The 15,340-nt window shown below is 51.8% G+C and overlaps 6 protein-coding genes across 8 annotated transcripts; 2 read left to right on the top strand and 4 right to left on the bottom strand.

Annotated features, from left to right (window-relative positions):
• Positions 1-31: 31 nt before the first annotated feature.
• Positions 32-5,376, top strand: PPTG_10949 (hypothetical protein). The gene has a single exon (XM_008906476.1). The coding sequence runs from the start codon at positions 68-70 to the stop codon at positions 3,491-3,493; it is 3,426 nt and encodes a 1,141-aa protein (XP_008904724.1). The 5' UTR covers positions 32-67; the 3' UTR covers positions 3,494-5,376.
• Positions 2,728-5,308, bottom strand: PPTG_10948 (hypothetical protein). Of its 3 annotated transcripts, XM_008906477.1 has the most exons (4): positions 5,079-5,308; positions 4,922-5,019; positions 4,769-4,846; positions 2,728-4,699 (listed from the first exon to the last, which is right to left on the bottom strand). In XM_008906477.1, exons 1-4 carry the CDS (start codon positions 5,212-5,214, stop codon positions 3,527-3,529), a joined length of 1,485 nt encoding a protein of 494 aa, XP_008904725.1. In that variant the 5' UTR covers positions 5,215-5,308; the 3' UTR covers positions 2,728-3,526. The 3 variants fall into 3 exon arrangements, with proteins under 3 accessions (XP_008904725.1, XP_008904726.1, XP_008904727.1); XM_008906478.1 differs by having other exon boundaries at positions 4,922-5,308; XM_008906479.1 differs by having other exon boundaries at positions 2,728-4,846.
• PPTG_10947 (hypothetical protein) lies at positions 5,334-9,039 on the bottom strand. Its single transcript, XM_008906475.1, has 3 exons — positions 7,432-9,039; positions 6,101-7,356; positions 5,334-6,026 (listed from the first exon to the last, which is right to left on the bottom strand). The coding sequence occupies exons 1-3, from the start codon at positions 8,975-8,977 to the stop codon at positions 5,433-5,435; spliced, it is 3,396 nt and encodes a 1,131-aa protein (XP_008904723.1). The 5' UTR covers positions 8,978-9,039; the 3' UTR covers positions 5,334-5,432.
• A 142-nt stretch (positions 9,040-9,181) lies between these two features.
• PPTG_10946 (hypothetical protein) lies at positions 9,182-11,402 on the top strand. Its single transcript, XM_008906474.1, has one exon. The coding sequence runs from the start codon at positions 9,240-9,242 to the stop codon at positions 11,298-11,300; it is 2,061 nt and encodes a 686-aa protein (XP_008904722.1). The 5' UTR covers positions 9,182-9,239; the 3' UTR covers positions 11,301-11,402.
• On the bottom strand, positions 11,389-13,185 carry PPTG_10945 (hypothetical protein; the record flags this gene model as incomplete). Its single annotated transcript, XM_008906473.1, has 1 exon — positions 11,389-13,185. The coding sequence occupies one exon, from the start codon at positions 13,183-13,185 to the stop codon at positions 11,389-11,391; it is 1,797 nt and encodes a 598-aa protein (XP_008904721.1).
• A 197-nt stretch (positions 13,186-13,382) lies between these two features.
• On the bottom strand, positions 13,383-15,300 carry PPTG_10944 (hypothetical protein; the record flags this gene model as incomplete). Its single annotated transcript, XM_008906472.1, has 6 exons — positions 13,383-13,488; positions 13,551-13,652; positions 13,730-14,562; positions 14,643-14,809; positions 14,879-14,978; positions 15,040-15,300. The coding sequence occupies 6 exons, from the start codon at positions 15,298-15,300 to the stop codon at positions 13,383-13,385; spliced, it is 1,569 nt and encodes a 522-aa protein (XP_008904720.1).
• Between the last annotated feature and the right edge of the window lie 40 nt (positions 15,301-15,340).

The raw sequence follows: 15,340 nt of genomic DNA, 5'->3' as shown, positions 1-15,340 counted from the left end.
TCAAATGCGTCTACACTTTGATTGGAAGAAAAGGCTGTTGAGCGGTTTATAAGACTGGAGGTGCACAATGGCTGGGGCGCAGGTGATGGCGTTCCGGCGCGGCCTGTTGCGCCGGATATGCAACTCCTCACTCGCTGGTTCACTCAGTGCTAGTAGTAGAGACGCTGTTCTATCAGTTGAAGGACTTCATACTCGTCAGTTCGCAGTATTAGTTTCGAATGATGGCCAAGAAGCTCGTCACAGCGCGCTGCAGCGACTTGCTGAAGCTTCTAATTTGTCGTGGAGACTACGCGCCGCCGTGAAAGACGTGGAGCACTCATTGCCGTCGGAGAGAGGTAGAAGGTTCTACAACCGCCGAGTTGTGGAGGCCCTGGAGCAGGGAGACCTCAATCGCGCATGGGCCGTTGTTGAGACTCTGCATCGACGACACCCGGAAAGGGCCGTGCTCTGGCCGTTCACATACAACTTGCTGCTGCGTCACTATTGCAGACAACAGAAGACCCTGGTGAATGCGAATTTGACCCGCATTCTGGCGCTGCTGGACGTCATGGTGGCTCAAGGGTGTGCAGACCAGAAGAGTTTTCAAGTGGCGATGGCAGCGTGTAGTCGAGCCCGACATCTACGCAGTGCGAGGCATGTACTGGAGAAAATGGAGGAGAGTGGGCGAGAGCCAGATGATAGGATCTATGGCTTCCTGATCAACTGTTGTGCGAGGAAACAAGGGCTCGTGAACATAGCAGAAGGGTATTTCGACGAGATGTTGGCTTTTGGAATTAAACCGACGATTTTGGTGATTAATGCGATGCTGAGAGTGTACTCACGAGATAGTGGACGGTCGGAGGTGATGCTGGAGCTAGTGAAACGCGCGCGGGATGAGTTCGGCTTGGTTCCCAACACTGTCATGACCCGGACGATGGTGTATTATCTGCTTTGTGAAGGTGCTGTGAATGGCGCGGTAAAATATTTGCGTGGTGTTGAGAAAGAATTCCCTCGAGCGGAAACGATAATGCTGCCGCTGAAGCGCCAAGTGGTGAATTCACTGGCTGATGCTTGTCGGCAGCGTGGGGATTGGGACGCAGCGGAGTTTGTGCTTGGTCTTGTGAAAAGGACCGACGAAGAAGATACATTTGTTACTGACGTTGAAAGAGACGCACGAAACACGCTAAAACTGGAGGGGTTGATCGCAAAACGTGACGTTATTTCTCCACCTGTAGTATGGGCGCTGGATGAACAAGACTGGACCCGAATGACGCCGTTACATCAAGAAGCTTTCTTTCGAAATCGAAGCCAGGAGCAAAGCCTTGAGCGTGCCGTGGAACGAATGCACTTGCACACTCCTGCCCCTAAGACTGACCGATCTATCCAAAAACAATCCTTGAAACTGGAGGGAAAGCTACATCTTTTAGATGAAATGATTCGCGCCAAAAACGCAAGTGCAAATGATTTTAATGCCGTGTTAGGTGCTTGCGGGAGACAGGGTCAACTGGCTGATGCTGTGTCTGTCCTTACGAAGATGAAAAAATACGCAGAATCTTCAATGGAATGTGCGCCGACTACGTGGAGTTACAACGCGTTGCTGAACGCTTGCGCGGTTCGAGGAGATATTCATGAGATTGAAACTATTGTGAATGAAATGCTCGACAACGATGTAAACCCTGATCAAGTGACCATGAATACGGTGATCAAGGCGCATACCACAAGCGTAAAGAACGGAGTTAATGGAAGTTCTCAGACACGGCTGAACACAGTGATGCAAGCGCTTTCATTCTTTGAATGGTGCACCGAAGACCAAAAACTCGATTCAGAAGCGGGGACGTATTACTCGCTGTTTCGATTGTTCGCTACGTATTTAGAAAGCCCAGAAGATAACAGCACCACTGGGGTTGAAGTTGATGACGATGATGGAATGGACGATGTGGAGGAAAAGGACGAAGACTTTATAATAGGCCAAGAGGGGGAACTGGTGGCTTGGATGTCTGAGTTTATCACTTCCACTTGTCGTGACGCTCCCCTTGTATCTCTGGACATTGGAGTGTTCAACAATGCGTTTGATTATTATCACCGACTTGGTGATGTGGATGAATCGTTTGCGCTTTTTAACTTGATGAAGAAGCGCGGATTTCAGCCTGATGACACGACTCTCGGGTTGATGTTTGCCACCTGTGCGACTCAACAGCAGTTTGACGTGGGTCTGAGCTTTCTGGACCATTTAATGACCAACGACGGCTATAAACCAACGCTGAAAGTTCTAAGTGGAGCAATGCAACTGTGTGCAAACTCAAAGAATCCGGACGGAGCGCTAGAACTCTTTCGAGCTATCGAGACGTCAGGCGCATTTACACCTACAATTGAAACCTACGAGCCCGTGGTGTTCGCGTACGCACGTGTCGGCTACGTAACCAGCGCCTGGGAAATCGCGAATGAGATGGAAGAAAAGCTCGGGAGAGTTTCGATCAGTATATACAACCGGATTCTGTTGGCGTGCGTGGAAGCTGCTTTACCTGGACGTGCCCTGGAGGTTTTAGGAATAATTCGACACAAGGACGGAGTGGCTCCTGATATCATTTCTTACAATACTGCACTGGAAGCTTTCGTTAGATCTGGAGAACGAGCTGCATGGTGGAGAAAAAACAACATCAATCAAGGAGAGGACGAAGATGCAGATTACGAGGAAAATTATAGTGAGGAAGCTGAACTGGAAAATGATGACTCGGGTAAAATAATTGAAACTGAAGACGCCGCAGTGGGGCCGACTTTATCGATTGAACAGCGTGAGAAGGCTACGTGGGCTCGTGCTAGTGTTATTGACCTACTTCAGGACATGCAACGAAGTCGAGTGAAACCCGATATAACAACGTACGAGCGTGCGATAGCTGTATGCAGCGTGAATGAGGACTCGGAAGGTGTAATCGCCATATTCGACAGACTTATTGATCGCGATCGAGGTAAGGACGCTGTTAACCTGAAAAGTGATCTCGTGAGTGACTCCAGTTTTACTGCGTACCTCGTGGCCTGCACGTCGTTGCAAGACAATGACCGGGTCGTTGAAGCTCCGATACTACTCCACAAATGGCACACTGCGACGGGCCAGGTCCCACCAGAATTTGTCGTGACGCAGTTGTTGGACTCACTGGAAGTTCTCGGTGAATGGTGTTGTGCTGTCCGGATGCTTCCCAATTGGCAAGCGCACTTCGGTGTTGCACCTAGCGTCCAAGTGTTCAATAAAGTAATGCAGATGTGTAATCAAGCAGAAGAACACCACCTCGTGGCTCCAATATTCGCTACGATGCAGGACTCCACAGCCTATCGTGTGTACCCAGACGCAGAGAGCTACATACAACGGATTTACGCAGAGGAGCAACGTGAGAACTGGGTGGTAGCCACCGATTTGTTCGTAGAGATGCAAAAGAGATTCCCAAGCGAGGAGATCTCGCATCAGCAGCTTCAGAAGGTCGCTTTGGGTCGATACAGGTTGCGACAAAATGAGCATTAAAGTTAACACTTGTACTTTCTGCGTTGTTCATCTTCACATCGGGTTCTCAAGCAGGCTCGCCTCTTCGTCCCGTAGCTCCGAAGATGAAAGAGATAAACCATAACTGGGGCTACTAGTGAAGCTGCTTGAAGCCGTGCTGGTGCTGCTGTATCCTTCTCCGTAGCTGCTACCGGGCTGCGCGTAAATGGACTTATCCGAGGCGTTGCAGTGGAAGAACGCAGCACCGAATACAAGCACAAGTGCAGCGATGGCAAACACGAGATCCCACGATCCTGTAGCATCGAGAATTGCGCCCGTGACCACATTGCCAATGATACCAGGGATGGTACCAAACGTATTGGAGACTCCCATCACATGTGCAGCGTGGTTAGGCGCCACATCGATCATGTTGACCCAGTATCCAGCCATAGCAGCCCGACTCGTAAACAGCGTCATACATAGTAACGCTATCGCCACGGGAGCAGACTTTGCGAGACGCAGAGAGAAGAGGAAGAAGGCGCATCCGAGGAAAGAGAACGCGTTCATAGTCTGGCGTACGTGCAGTTCACGGAACCCGCGAGTGACCAATAGATCTCCCAGTCGTCCGAACAGAAGCGTCCCGGTGTAGCCGCACATGTAAGGTAGTGCAGCGGCAAAGCCTCCTTTCTTGGTCAGGTCGAGATCTAGAGCTTGGTTAAAGTATTGCGGAATCCAGCCCAGTAAGATGTACCAACTGTAATTGTAGCACATGTGCGCGACGTAGATCGCCCACGCAGGCCGCGAGGTCAGCAATACACGCCAGTTCATTGCGTGGGTGTCTAATTCAGCACGCGAGCTCTGACGACGATGAGTCTCTGGGTCGACTGTGCGGTTGCGAATGATGAAGCTGCGTTCTTCAGTGGTGATGTGGGGGTCATCTTCGGGTCGACTCACGCCCATGATCACGTAAGCCACGACCCAAATGAAGCTCAACATACCGAACACAACAAAGATGCGTTGCCAGCCGCTGGCTGCCATAATGGCGGGCGAAATGATCAGCGCGGAGATGGTGCCTAGATCAGAACCACTTGCTACCAGCGACACCAAGCGACTTCGCTCCTGTACCGGATACCACGCACCAGCAATTTGATGCATACACGGGAACAAGATACCCTCTCCAAGACCCATTCCTGCCCTCGTGAAGAACAGGCAAGTGAGGCATTTAGCGACAAGAACAGTCGACAAATCCTGGAACGACAACAACATTGAGGATCAGAATACACCTCAATCAGCGTTAATCAATGTATAGCCACGTACAAACAGTGTCCAGACGACAACTCCCGTTAGCAGTACAGTCTTGGCACCAAATCTGGCAGCAAAATATCCTCCAGGGATCTACAACAGCAAAAATGCAATGATCAACATTAGGACGAGTTCTTCAGTGCTTGATGATCAGCCGTGCAGACTTACTTGTGTGCACATGTAGCCGTAGAAGAAGGCGGACAGTACTTCGCCCTGTTCCTTCTTATTGGTGACAAATGCCGGTAACGCAATGCCCATGTTGGTACCTGCAACAACAGAATCAGATTCCAGAGCTTGAATCATCGCTCCTTGCAAACACACGTACGGTCGGCGTAGCAGATTGTGGAGACGCAGAGACACAGGAACGCCGTCACATAGCGCCGCTTGCCTTGCGGAAGCTTCGCGGTGACGTCCCCCGCCGCGACCACGTCCACTTTCTTCCAGGCCTCCTTGCTCGCCATCGCAGATGTCCAAATGAGCTGCGGATAGAGAGGATCGTTACACTCATCAAGCCTTTTTTTCTACCAATCACAGCATGGACCACTTCAACATGCGTCAGCAACTTCGAATCTTTGTTCGCATCATTTGCATGGACTCCAAATAAATTGTTTTGATCATTTGCATGGACTCCAAATAAATTGACACGCTCGCACCGAGCAAATAGGCTTACAAGATGGGACTAACGGAAATTGGCGGTCTCTCCTAGAGGCGACTTGGCTCGGTACCGCTTCGGGGCGGCGAGGGCGGACGTTTTGATGATCTTGCGAGCACCTACACTCGACACTTTCATGCTCCTATGCGGGTGGGCAACCACGGGTTTCTTTCTGTGTAGCCCAGACAATCCTGCCTTCTTCAGTTTGGACGGAGTGGTGTTTCCTGCAGTGGCGGGGGTGGCAGGTTTGGCTTCAGTTCGAGGTTCCAAACCCTTTGTCGTTGTACTTGACTCGGTGGATGCAGAGCTCATAGATTCCTGGCTGCTGCTTGATGCAGTGACGGCCCCAGTGGGCTCGATGCTGACTGGGATATCATGTGCGTCTTGCGCAGGGGTGGCTTCAACATCAGGCGTGGCGTCGTCAGTGGGGCTTTGGTTGATACTTGCATCGCTCAATCTCCTTCGCTTGTGACCGGAAATCGATGCACTGCTTAATGCATTGGTATGGATGGATGAATTCTCCACGGCGCTCAATTGCTCAGACGAAACCTTAGTCGCCTCAAAGGAAGGGAATGGCCGGTCATCCTTTTTTATCGGAGTGGTTCCCGTCCGCGTATTATTCTAGACAAGGGAATACGAGCCCAACAGTTAGCAATGATTGCAAGATGCAGTACCCAGAGCTCACTGCGAATTACCTTTCGTTTCTTCATGTACGTCTCCATTGCTTGCAATTGCTGGGTAGTCGCATCAGTGGCTTCGCCAACGATCTCCTTTCCAAGTGCCGATGCTGCCTCGATCGTGCCCTTTGTGCTCGCGATTTGAGTTTGAAGTCCCTCCTCCAGCGTCTTGCACCCGCCGTTCAAAAGCTGTCGGAGCTCTTCATGATCACCCAGGAACTGCGTCAACTCTCCTTGCCTCTTGCTCGACACCTCAGCATCAGTCTTCGAGTGTTTCTCCATTAGAGAAGACACGTCGCCCGTGTGCCTTTTAGCAAGTATTGCAGCGTCGTTACTCCACGTGGTTTGCAATTGTTCGTGCGACCGAATAAGCTCTGTTTGCTGCATGTTAGTCTCACCAAGTTGACGTCGCATTTCAGACAAACGTTCGCGAAGCCCAACCGTCTCGCTTTCATGCTTTGAGTTTTGATCACCTATGGCCTGCACGAAGCCCTTCATCTCTTTCTCCGTGATGGTCTGAACGTACGCCATTTGCTTGTGTTGCTTCTTCGAGTTTTCTTCAATGAGCAGTGTCTGCTCATCAAGCTTTCGAGCTTGGCTTTGGATGCACTTATCGATGTACTGAGCTAAATGTGCCTTCATGCCATTTAGTTCTTCTTGTTGCTGAGCGTGGCTGTCCTTCAGCGCAGACGCGAGTGCTGCCTTGCTTTCGTCAAGTTCCTTGGACTGCTTCTCGATTGACATGTCAATTGCGACCTGAAGTTCTAGCAATTTGTCGCTCTGCTCGTTTAAGAAGCTGCTCAGCTCTTCGCGAGAACCCTCCAGTGTCGACTGCACGCTTTCCAGGAATGACACAGTCCGTGATTTAGACGAGGCCAGGTCTTCTACGATAGCAGTCGCTTGGCTCTTTGACATCTCAACGAACTTCTCGAGCTGTTGCTGCATAATTTCCCGCTGCTCTTTCATCGACATGGTCACCTCGTCACGCTGTGCACGCTTTAGGGCGTCATCTTCAGCGCATGCTTTAGAAACCTGTGCTCTCCGCTCTTCGACAAGACCTTGCAGTGCATTTAGACTCGTCACCAAACCATCTACATCTGTTGATTGAGCTGTCTGCAGCTCACGTAGAGCGTTTGACACATCCTGAAACATTCCTTCTTGACTCTCCTTGTGTTTTGCCAGTCGCTCCAGGAACATATTGATCTGCGACTTGGAGTCACTACGATAAGACGTTGCCAGTGCTGTGTTTGCTTCCTCTGAGCGCTGAGTGTTCTCTACATTCAAAAGAAAGCAAAACATTAGCTATTAGCGGGAACAACAAAAATCTGAAGCAGAAACAGCCTACGTACCAATCTTCGTCACAAGCTGAGCAGCCCGCTTGTCACTTTCAATGTACAGCTTCGCAGCAGTAGCTCCGTTCGCAAGTAGCGTCTCCTCGTTGTCTTGAAAAGCTTTCAGAACAGCATGTACTTGACGTAGCTCTTGCGATGTCTTCTCCAACGTTTCCTTCGTCGACATAAGTTCGACTTCAGTAGCCGCCAACTTGTTGCTCACCTCCTGTTTCTCAAGTGCCAGTGCTGCTACCTCGTTCGCATGCTTCTCAGCAGCTTCCTCGAGCTCCTTGCAAGACGAGTTTCTTGCCTTAAGCATCTCTTCTAGCTCCGTTAATTGCGCACCCTGACCTGCCAATCGCTCTTGCATATCGGTAAACTGCTCCAGCGGAAGGTACACACCGTCCTTCAGTCTTGCAGCACGTAAGGCAGCGCGGAGCGTCTCAATCTCATTCCCAAAATCATTCAACAATCCAGCCTTAGTCATCTTCTGGTTCAGTTCAGGTTTGTTCTTGATGTGTTTTGCACGGAACGCATATTCCAGCGTACTCAGAGTCTCGTCAAGGCTGTCAGCGCACGGGGCTAATGTTGCAATAATTGTAGTTTTCGCTCGTCCTCCGAGTGACTCCTGTAGCAAGCGCGTAAGCTTACTATCACGGTATGGAACGTGCGGGAGGTTGTCCACCAGGGCCGTAATGACCCGCCCCAACGTCAGCAAACTCTGGTTAATCGTTCCAGCCTCGCGCGCTCTAGCATTGCGAGCTCCCGAGCGACCCACGCACTCCGAGCCAGCCAGATCCACCAGGTTCAGCTGTCCTACGCGCAGCAGATCCTCGCCCGCTGCGTTGTGCTCCTTGCTGTGAATCCTAATGGTGAAAATGCTATGCGAGCGACTCGAGTTCTCGTTCATCAGCGTCTCGGACGTAATGCGGTTCTTCACGCCTGTGTTGACGAGCTCGTACACATGCTTGGCCGTAGTGGCTGTGATTTCCAGCAAGTTCATGCAGTAGATTCCGCCTCTTTTGACGTCCTCCATAAGTCTCAGCTTCTTGTCTGTGTCTGGATCCAATAAGTCCTTGAGTTCTTCATTGTAGAGCTGCAAGAAGGACACACGGACACTGAACTCCTCCCCTCTGGCCTCCAGGGCGTCGAAAATGCAGCGTACACTACGCGGAATGATGCCAGCTGTCTCACTGCCCGGAGACAGGTCGCCCTGCATTGTGTACGTCTTGCCCGTACCTGTTTGGCCATAGGCGAACACTGTGCAGTTGTATCCAGCCAGCGCCTCGTCCACAGCGGGGCGCACTACGGACGTGAATACATCCTTCTGGGTCGAATACTGGCCGAAGACGCGGTCGAACGTGTACGTCTTGCGCTTCACCACGGCTAGTTCGTTCGAGTGGGGCTTGCATTGCACGACAGCGCCACGTCCTGCGGCCTTCTCGCGGCTGTTCAGCGGACGGCAGCGCACCGCTACCTGCACGTTTGTAGGCATGGGCGGCGGCGGTTCTTCGTGATTAGAAGACGACGACATGCGGCGATTCTCGCCGCTGTCCTCTGTCATGGACGCGGTAACTTCGTCTACGGCGACTTTGGATTTGAATTGAATTCGCAATTCAAAACGCGCGCGGAATCAGAGTGATGGTCTTGTCCTCGTTTTGCCATTCATACCTCATTAATGTCCACCACACCAAAATTATCTGAGTTTTTGAGGATTCATAATTGAGGGAAATACCTCATTGGTGTTTCTGCACACCATTTTATCTACCGACCAACCAACCTGCCTTGAAGCGGCATTTCACTCCATAAAAGCTGTTTGAGTGGCAATGGCGCAGCCCAAGGTGAGCGAGACGCTTCTGGACGGACAGAAGCCCTTTGCTGAATGCGAGTTCGGCCTGGATCGCCGCCTCACCAAGGCGGTGGCGAAGATGCGCTTTGTGCATGCCACGCTGGTGCAAGTGCACTGCATCCCGCTGGCTCTGCAGGGCAAGGACTTGCTGGTTCGCGCTCGCACGGGCTCCGGTAAAACGGCGGCATTTGCGTTGCCATTGCTACACAAGATTCTGCAGCACAAGCAAGACGCACCCGCCAGTGAACCGGCCGTGCGCGCACTGGTGCTAGTGCCCACCAAGGAGTTGGTGGAACAGACGCGCCGCCACATGATGGACCTCATGTACTACTGCCAGGATACAGTGAGTCTACTGGCACTAGGCGGTCAGAGCATGAACGCGCAGCAAGCATTGTTGCGTGACGCACCCGATGTGCTGGTTGCTACGCCTGGCCGCCTCGTGGCTCATCTAGAGGCTGGTAACCTCACGCTCAAGGACTCAGTGCAGACCGTCGTCATTGATGAAGCAGACCTGGTACTGTCTTTCGGATACGGTGAGGACATCCGCACCATTTTCAACGCGCTGCCCAAGGCGTGTCAGACGTTCTGCATGTCTGCCACGCTCAGTCCTGAGCTGGAGAAACTTAAGCGCTCCGTACTGCACAACCCCGCTGTCGTCAAGCTCGAGGAGGGAGCGACGGACGGGAAACTTCAACAGTTCTACTTGCCGGTCAAGGCTGCCGATAAAGATCTGCTGTTGTACGCTTTGCTGCGACTTGGCGTCGTGAGCGGCAAGGTCATCTTTTTCGTCAACTCGACAGATGCGGCCTACCGACTCAAGCTTTTCTTTGAGCAGTTCGTGATCAAGAGCGCGGTACTGAACGCGAAGCTGCCACACAACTCACGCCAGCACATTATCGAGGAGTTCAACCGCGGTCTCTTCGACTATCTGATCGCTACGGACGACAGCGTGGATCGCGACGAAGTTGGCGATGAAGATGAAGACGACGAGGAAGAGGAGCAAGAAGAGGATGGTGAAGAGGATGAAGCTGTAAGCGACGTAGAAGAAGAAGAAGACGTTGAGAAGTCGGATGCTGAATCTGAAGGTGACGAGGCCGACAGTGACAAGGAAGAGGATGATGACAGTGAGAAGGAGGACGATGAAGCCATGGACAGTGACAAGGAGACTTCTGATAGTGAAGAGGACAGTGACAACGATGAACAGCAGGAAAAGAAGACGGTTGGCGCGAAGCGTGGACGTGCTGACGACGAGAACTACGGTGTATCGCGAGGTGTTGACTTCCGTGGTGTGCAGTTTGTTATTAACGTGGACTTCCCGAAAAGTGTGCGTGCTTACACCCACCGCATCGGACGTACTGCGCGTGGTGGTGCCTCTGGTACAGCCCTGTCGCTCGTGTGCAAGGAAGATGCCAAGGAGGAGCGTGCGCTGAAGCGTGTGCAGGCTAAGCAGCAGGCTGTCCGCTCCGAGACAAATGACGTTATTGCTCAGCCTGCTGAGCTAGCCTTCGACCTCAAGGAAATCGATTGCTTCCGTTACCGTGTGGAAGACGTTCGTCGTGCTGTCACGCGCGTCGCTGTGCGCGAGGCTCAGTTGGCTGATGTTAAGAAGGAGATGCTCAACTCCGAGCGTCTGGCAGCACATTTCCAGGCGAACCCGCGTGATCTCAACATGCTAGAGCATGACAAGGTGGTGGGCTCTGCACCAGTACAGCCCCATCTCGCGACGATCCCGGACTACCTTGTGCCTGTCGAGCTGCAGCCACCGGCACCAGCACGCACCAAGAAGAAACACAACAAGCGCCAGCGTCTCGCCGACGGCAAGCGGCGTACGGACAATGATCCATTGCACACGTTCGTAGCTCCTGACGCTGAAGACAAGAAACAGACTGTGGAGGACCGTATCAGCTATGGCAACAGCGGTGTGGGTAAGAGTACTGCTGGTCGTCAGAAATGGAAGCAGCAGCACCGCAAGGGCCATTTCAACCCCAAGACTATCGCCAAGAAGAAGTACAAGATGAGCAAGGGTGCCACTCATTAACAAGCTGGAACTTTGGTGCTTCGGTACCAGGTATCGGAGCGTTTGTTCCTGCTTTGCTTGCCAAATAGATACACATTTTTTGCTTCACTTATGATGTCTGCGCTTTTTGAAGGTTACGATCAACAGTTGAAGCGAACGCCGGCATCGATACCGGTCGACTGGTGCCGAAATATCGCAAAGCTGCAGGCGGTGAGTTGCTGGGCGGAATTAACAACGCGATGCTCTCTGGATCTCCCTGTAGTTGTCGCTGGACAATTTGGCGCCAGAGTTCATCGCCTGCTAGCTGCACTACTCGCTCGGCTGGGAGTTCTTCGTCGGCTACGTCCACTTCAACCAACGCAGAGTTTGCACGAGGCTGCAGTGAGTCGGCCATCATCCGTTTTCGATCGTACGCGTAGTCTAACAGCTGCAAACTGCGCATATGCTCAGCATGTTCGCGTTCCACACGAGCAAGTCGTTTGTGATCTGCCTCAGTGCTGGCTGTGGCGCGCGCAGCCAGAATCTCGGGTGGCGCAGGGATAATTGTGCTCGTGGAAGACGACAGCGTGAACATTGGCTTGTTACGACGCACCACTTCCTCACGGAGCGACCGGAAGTCACGGGACAAGAGTAATTCTTCTGCGGCGAGCGCCTTCATGGCACAAACCTCACGGGCTCGTTGAGTGCGTGTTTCCTGTCCAACTGCCTGACAGTGAGCTCTGTGCAGTCGACTCCAGTAACGAGTCTGGTCGGTACGAGCAATTTGCATGTCAAGCTCGCTCTCTCGGTGATCGCGTACTTCCTCGTTGTGTACGTGGCGAGAGATCATGGCTACACTTGCAGTGAACGCGCGTGCAATCTCTGTGCTTTGTCGTCTTGCCCTTCGAGCCATTTCCTCGGCCTCTTTCTTCTGTCGACGTTGCTGCTGTTTGGTGTTTTTTAGTTCACTTATCGCTGTCAACGTAACGGGATCGGGTTTGTTGTAAGAACAGTACTTTGCATGAAGCAATGCTGGAGCAGAAGCAGAAGGATTGAGTGATGGTATTCGCGGCGGTGGGTTGCGAGCGTATGCCTCGTATGAGAAAGTTTTCGTTGCGTCACTTTCGTGTGCGAGCTGGTCAAATGGCGGCTGAGTGACCTGCGTTGGAGACTGCTGGTGGTCGTATTCCAGTGGTAATAGCTTTTGACACTTCCCCTTTCCTGCTTTCATTACACTTTGCTGTTTCTGCCACGTCGAGAGGTTTTGTACGTGCTCGATAAGGAACGTCTCATTGAACCAAAGCTGACATCCTTGAATGAACTCGCTGACCGAGACTGTGGGTCCTGACGTTGATGTTGGGTCCGATGCATTTGAAGGTGGCAGGCGTTGTTCCCATCGACGAAAAGCGGCATTATCTACCTCCAACCCATGAAAACGTAACAATGGCTGAACCTGCACAAGTTTGATACGTCGAGTATGCCGCACTTGAGGATCGAAAGTTACGAAGAGTTTCTCACACGCAGCCATGAATGCCAAGTGACGATTACCGGTGTTTTGTGATGCACTAGGTGATAACGGCAAGGCGGACGGTGGTGAATTTGATACTGGTACAGATCTTGACGCGGGACTCGAACGTCGATCAAGCTGCTTGACGTATGGCTGCGGGCGCTGCAGCATGCGCTTCACGAGTTCGCGATCGCGTACAATTGTTCCCAAAGTTCTGATCGCAGCAGTTGATTGAGGCTGGACGAGCGGTACAGCCTGACGGTACAGCTCAAGCATCTTGTCACATTTGCGAGATCTGGAGGAACTCTGGTAACTGTTTTCATAGTCACTTTCAGCAGGGTCACTATCAATGTCTCCGTTGTCGGATCGAGGCAGCTGGAAAGGCAGGAGGCATTCCACGGAGGGAGATGTCGTCTTCATCGGCTCCTGCGCCGGTGTAACCACGGCTCGGTGCGCTGTTGCCCATTTAGATACGAAGCCATCCACCTGAAATAGATGCTAAACTGTGATTGGATGGTGTTGTTGAAGTGAAGCAACATGGGTACATTTTTGGGATTCTCGCTGCTTTTGCGGATACTGGTACTGTACTTCTATGCTATCACAGCAGCGTCGTGTCGTTAAATCAGCGGATGTAAGGTGGTTGGATCGCTCAAAAGACTGTGGCGGATTCCGTAGCACAAGTATACAATCAGACCCGCGCCTAGCCATATAAGCACACCAATCCTGCAAGACAAAAGTTAACACCAAAGTATAAACAACAGTTACCGATCGCAAAACGTACGTACCATCCCTCGCCAGGAATGCTCGCCACCATGTACACATTGGCTAGAATGCCCATACATGGCACAAATGGCACCAATGGGCATTGGAATGAAGTGGTGAGATCACTACGTCCACAGGAAGATAAAAAAAAAACATTAGAATATCTAAATCTGAGCGAGCTAAAAAAGTCGACTTTACGTACCCAAGTTTCCCCAGTCGATAGATGAAGACGAATGAGGCAATCACCATCGCAGCGAACACGCCTTGAACCGTCCATGGGAGGTCGAATACGAAAGACAACGACAACGCAAAGCAGGATATCACGAACAGCACAACGCGGTGAACAACACCAGCTCCACTAAGACTTGGACGCATGCGCAGCAGCAGCACTCCGGCATTCACAAAAGTAAACACTTGTAGTGTTCCACACGAGATCACGTTGGCCAGGAAGCTGAGATCAAAGACGAACGCAATAGCAGCGACCAGCGCACCAGTAAATATCGTGCTGGCAACCGGAACGTGAGTCCGATGGTGTAGATTGGCGAATACTGATGGCAGCAAACCATCCTTAGCCATCTGGTAGAAGATACGCGGTTGGCCCATGAGGCAAGTGAACGCAGCAGTGGTGAGCCCAAAAATGGAACCGAAGGATACAATACGTCCAGCCCACGGCGCATCGTGGAAAGTAAACGCATTTACCAGAGGAACCTCATTACCAAGTATGTCAACGGGCGCCATTCCGGTCACGACGAGCGAAACTCCGACGTAGATCGTCATAGAGATCAGGAGAGAGCCAATAATTCCCTTGGGTAACGTGCGCTGGGGTTCATGAACCTCCTCCGCTAGACAAGCCACCATATCAAAACCCAGGTACGCGAAAAATACCACGCCAGCTCCTGTCATAACGCCGTGAACTCCTGTAGGCATGAAAGGTTCCCAGTATGCAGTCTCCACTTCAGTGCTTCCAAATGCTACCACGAAGAGCAGTACCGAAATATTCAGCAGCGTCACAAATGCATTGAATTTGGCGGATTCCTGTCGCACAGAATAACCGTATTAGCTATCATGGATAGAGTAAATAATTAAAGACGCCTACGTCTGACTTGTGTACGTACGTGGACTCCAGCGAGAAGGATGAACGTGCAGATAATAATGAGGAATGCGGCCAGGATACTGCATGACATGCCAAAAAACTCTGCTTGCACAAGCCAACGTGGGAGGTGAAGACCCAAATGTTGCAGGAACAAGTGTGCATATGAAGACCAACTCCGTGCAATTCCAGCTGCAGCGTAAAAAAAAAAAACAGTGTCAGTCCATTTCAAGAGGAAGATAACCATAACTGCTCATTTACCTGCCGATATACCATATCCGAGCGTTAGATTCCAGCCAATAAGCCACGCGGCCAACTCGCCAAAGCTGATATACACGAACGTGTACGCAGAGCCCGTGACCTTTTACCACACACAGTTCAGTGACCCCCCATTCATCCTCCACGACAAACCTTCAACGTACAGGCACACGAGCTGCAAATTCCGAGTACGTGAGCGACGTGAAGATGCAGGCAATGCCGCTGACGAGGAACGAAAGGGAGATGCTTGGTCCTGCGATCTGCGCACCCACACCCACGAGAGAGTAGGCACCAGCGCCCACTGAGCAGCCCACACCATACGCCACTAAGTCCAACAGAGTCAGACACTGCTTCAACGAGCTCGTCCCGATTTCACAGCGCGATAAGGGCTTCACACGACTGGCTGCCTCCAGGAATCGCTCCATGGCGAGTGCGAGAATGAGCGGCGGAAGCTTTGGCTACACA

The sequence above is a fragment of the Phytophthora parasitica genome (assembly GCF_000247585.1).
Source record: "Phytophthora parasitica INRA-310 unplaced genomic scaffold supercont2.23, whole genome shotgun sequence".
NCBI lineage: Eukaryota > Oomycota > Peronosporomycetes > Peronosporales > Peronosporaceae > Phytophthora > Phytophthora nicotianae.
This window is presented reverse-complemented; position numbering and strand designations above follow the sequence as displayed.

What these genes read in the sequence shown, in the direction of transcription:
- PPTG_10949 (XM_008906476.1), top strand. Translation starts at nt 68, where the DNA reads ATGGCTGGGGCGCAGGTGATGGCGTTCCGGCGCGGCCTGTTGCGCCGG.
- PPTG_10948 (XM_008906477.1), bottom strand. Translation starts at nt 5,214, where the DNA reads ATGGCGAGCAAGGAGGCCTGGAAGAAAGTGGACGTGGTCGCGGCGGGG. An exon ending in ACGGCTACATGTGCACACAA is followed by an intron (nt 4,847 to 4,921) that starts GTAAGTCTGCAC and finishes TTGCTGTTGTAG; the next exon opens with ATCCCTGGAGGATATTTTGC. An exon ending in TTGTCGTCTGGACACTGTTT is followed by an intron (nt 4,700 to 4,768) that starts GTACGTGGCTAT and finishes TTGTCGTTCCAG; the next exon opens with GATTTGTCGACTGTTCTTGT.
- PPTG_10947 (XM_008906475.1), bottom strand. Translation starts at nt 8,977, where the DNA reads ATGACAGAGGACAGCGGCGAGAATCGCCGCATGTCGTCGTCTTCTAAT. An exon ending in TCAGCTTGTGACGAAGATTG is followed by an intron (nt 7,357 to 7,431) that starts GTACGTAGGCTG and finishes TTTTGAATGTAG; the next exon opens with AGAACACTCAGCGCTCAGAG. An exon ending in CGTACATGAAGAAACGAAAG is followed by an intron (nt 6,027 to 6,100) that starts GTAATTCGCAGT and finishes TCCCTTGTCTAG; the next exon opens with AATAATACGCGGACGGGAAC.
- PPTG_10946 (XM_008906474.1), top strand. Translation starts at nt 9,240, where the DNA reads ATGGCGCAGCCCAAGGTGAGCGAGACGCTTCTGGACGGACAGAAGCCC.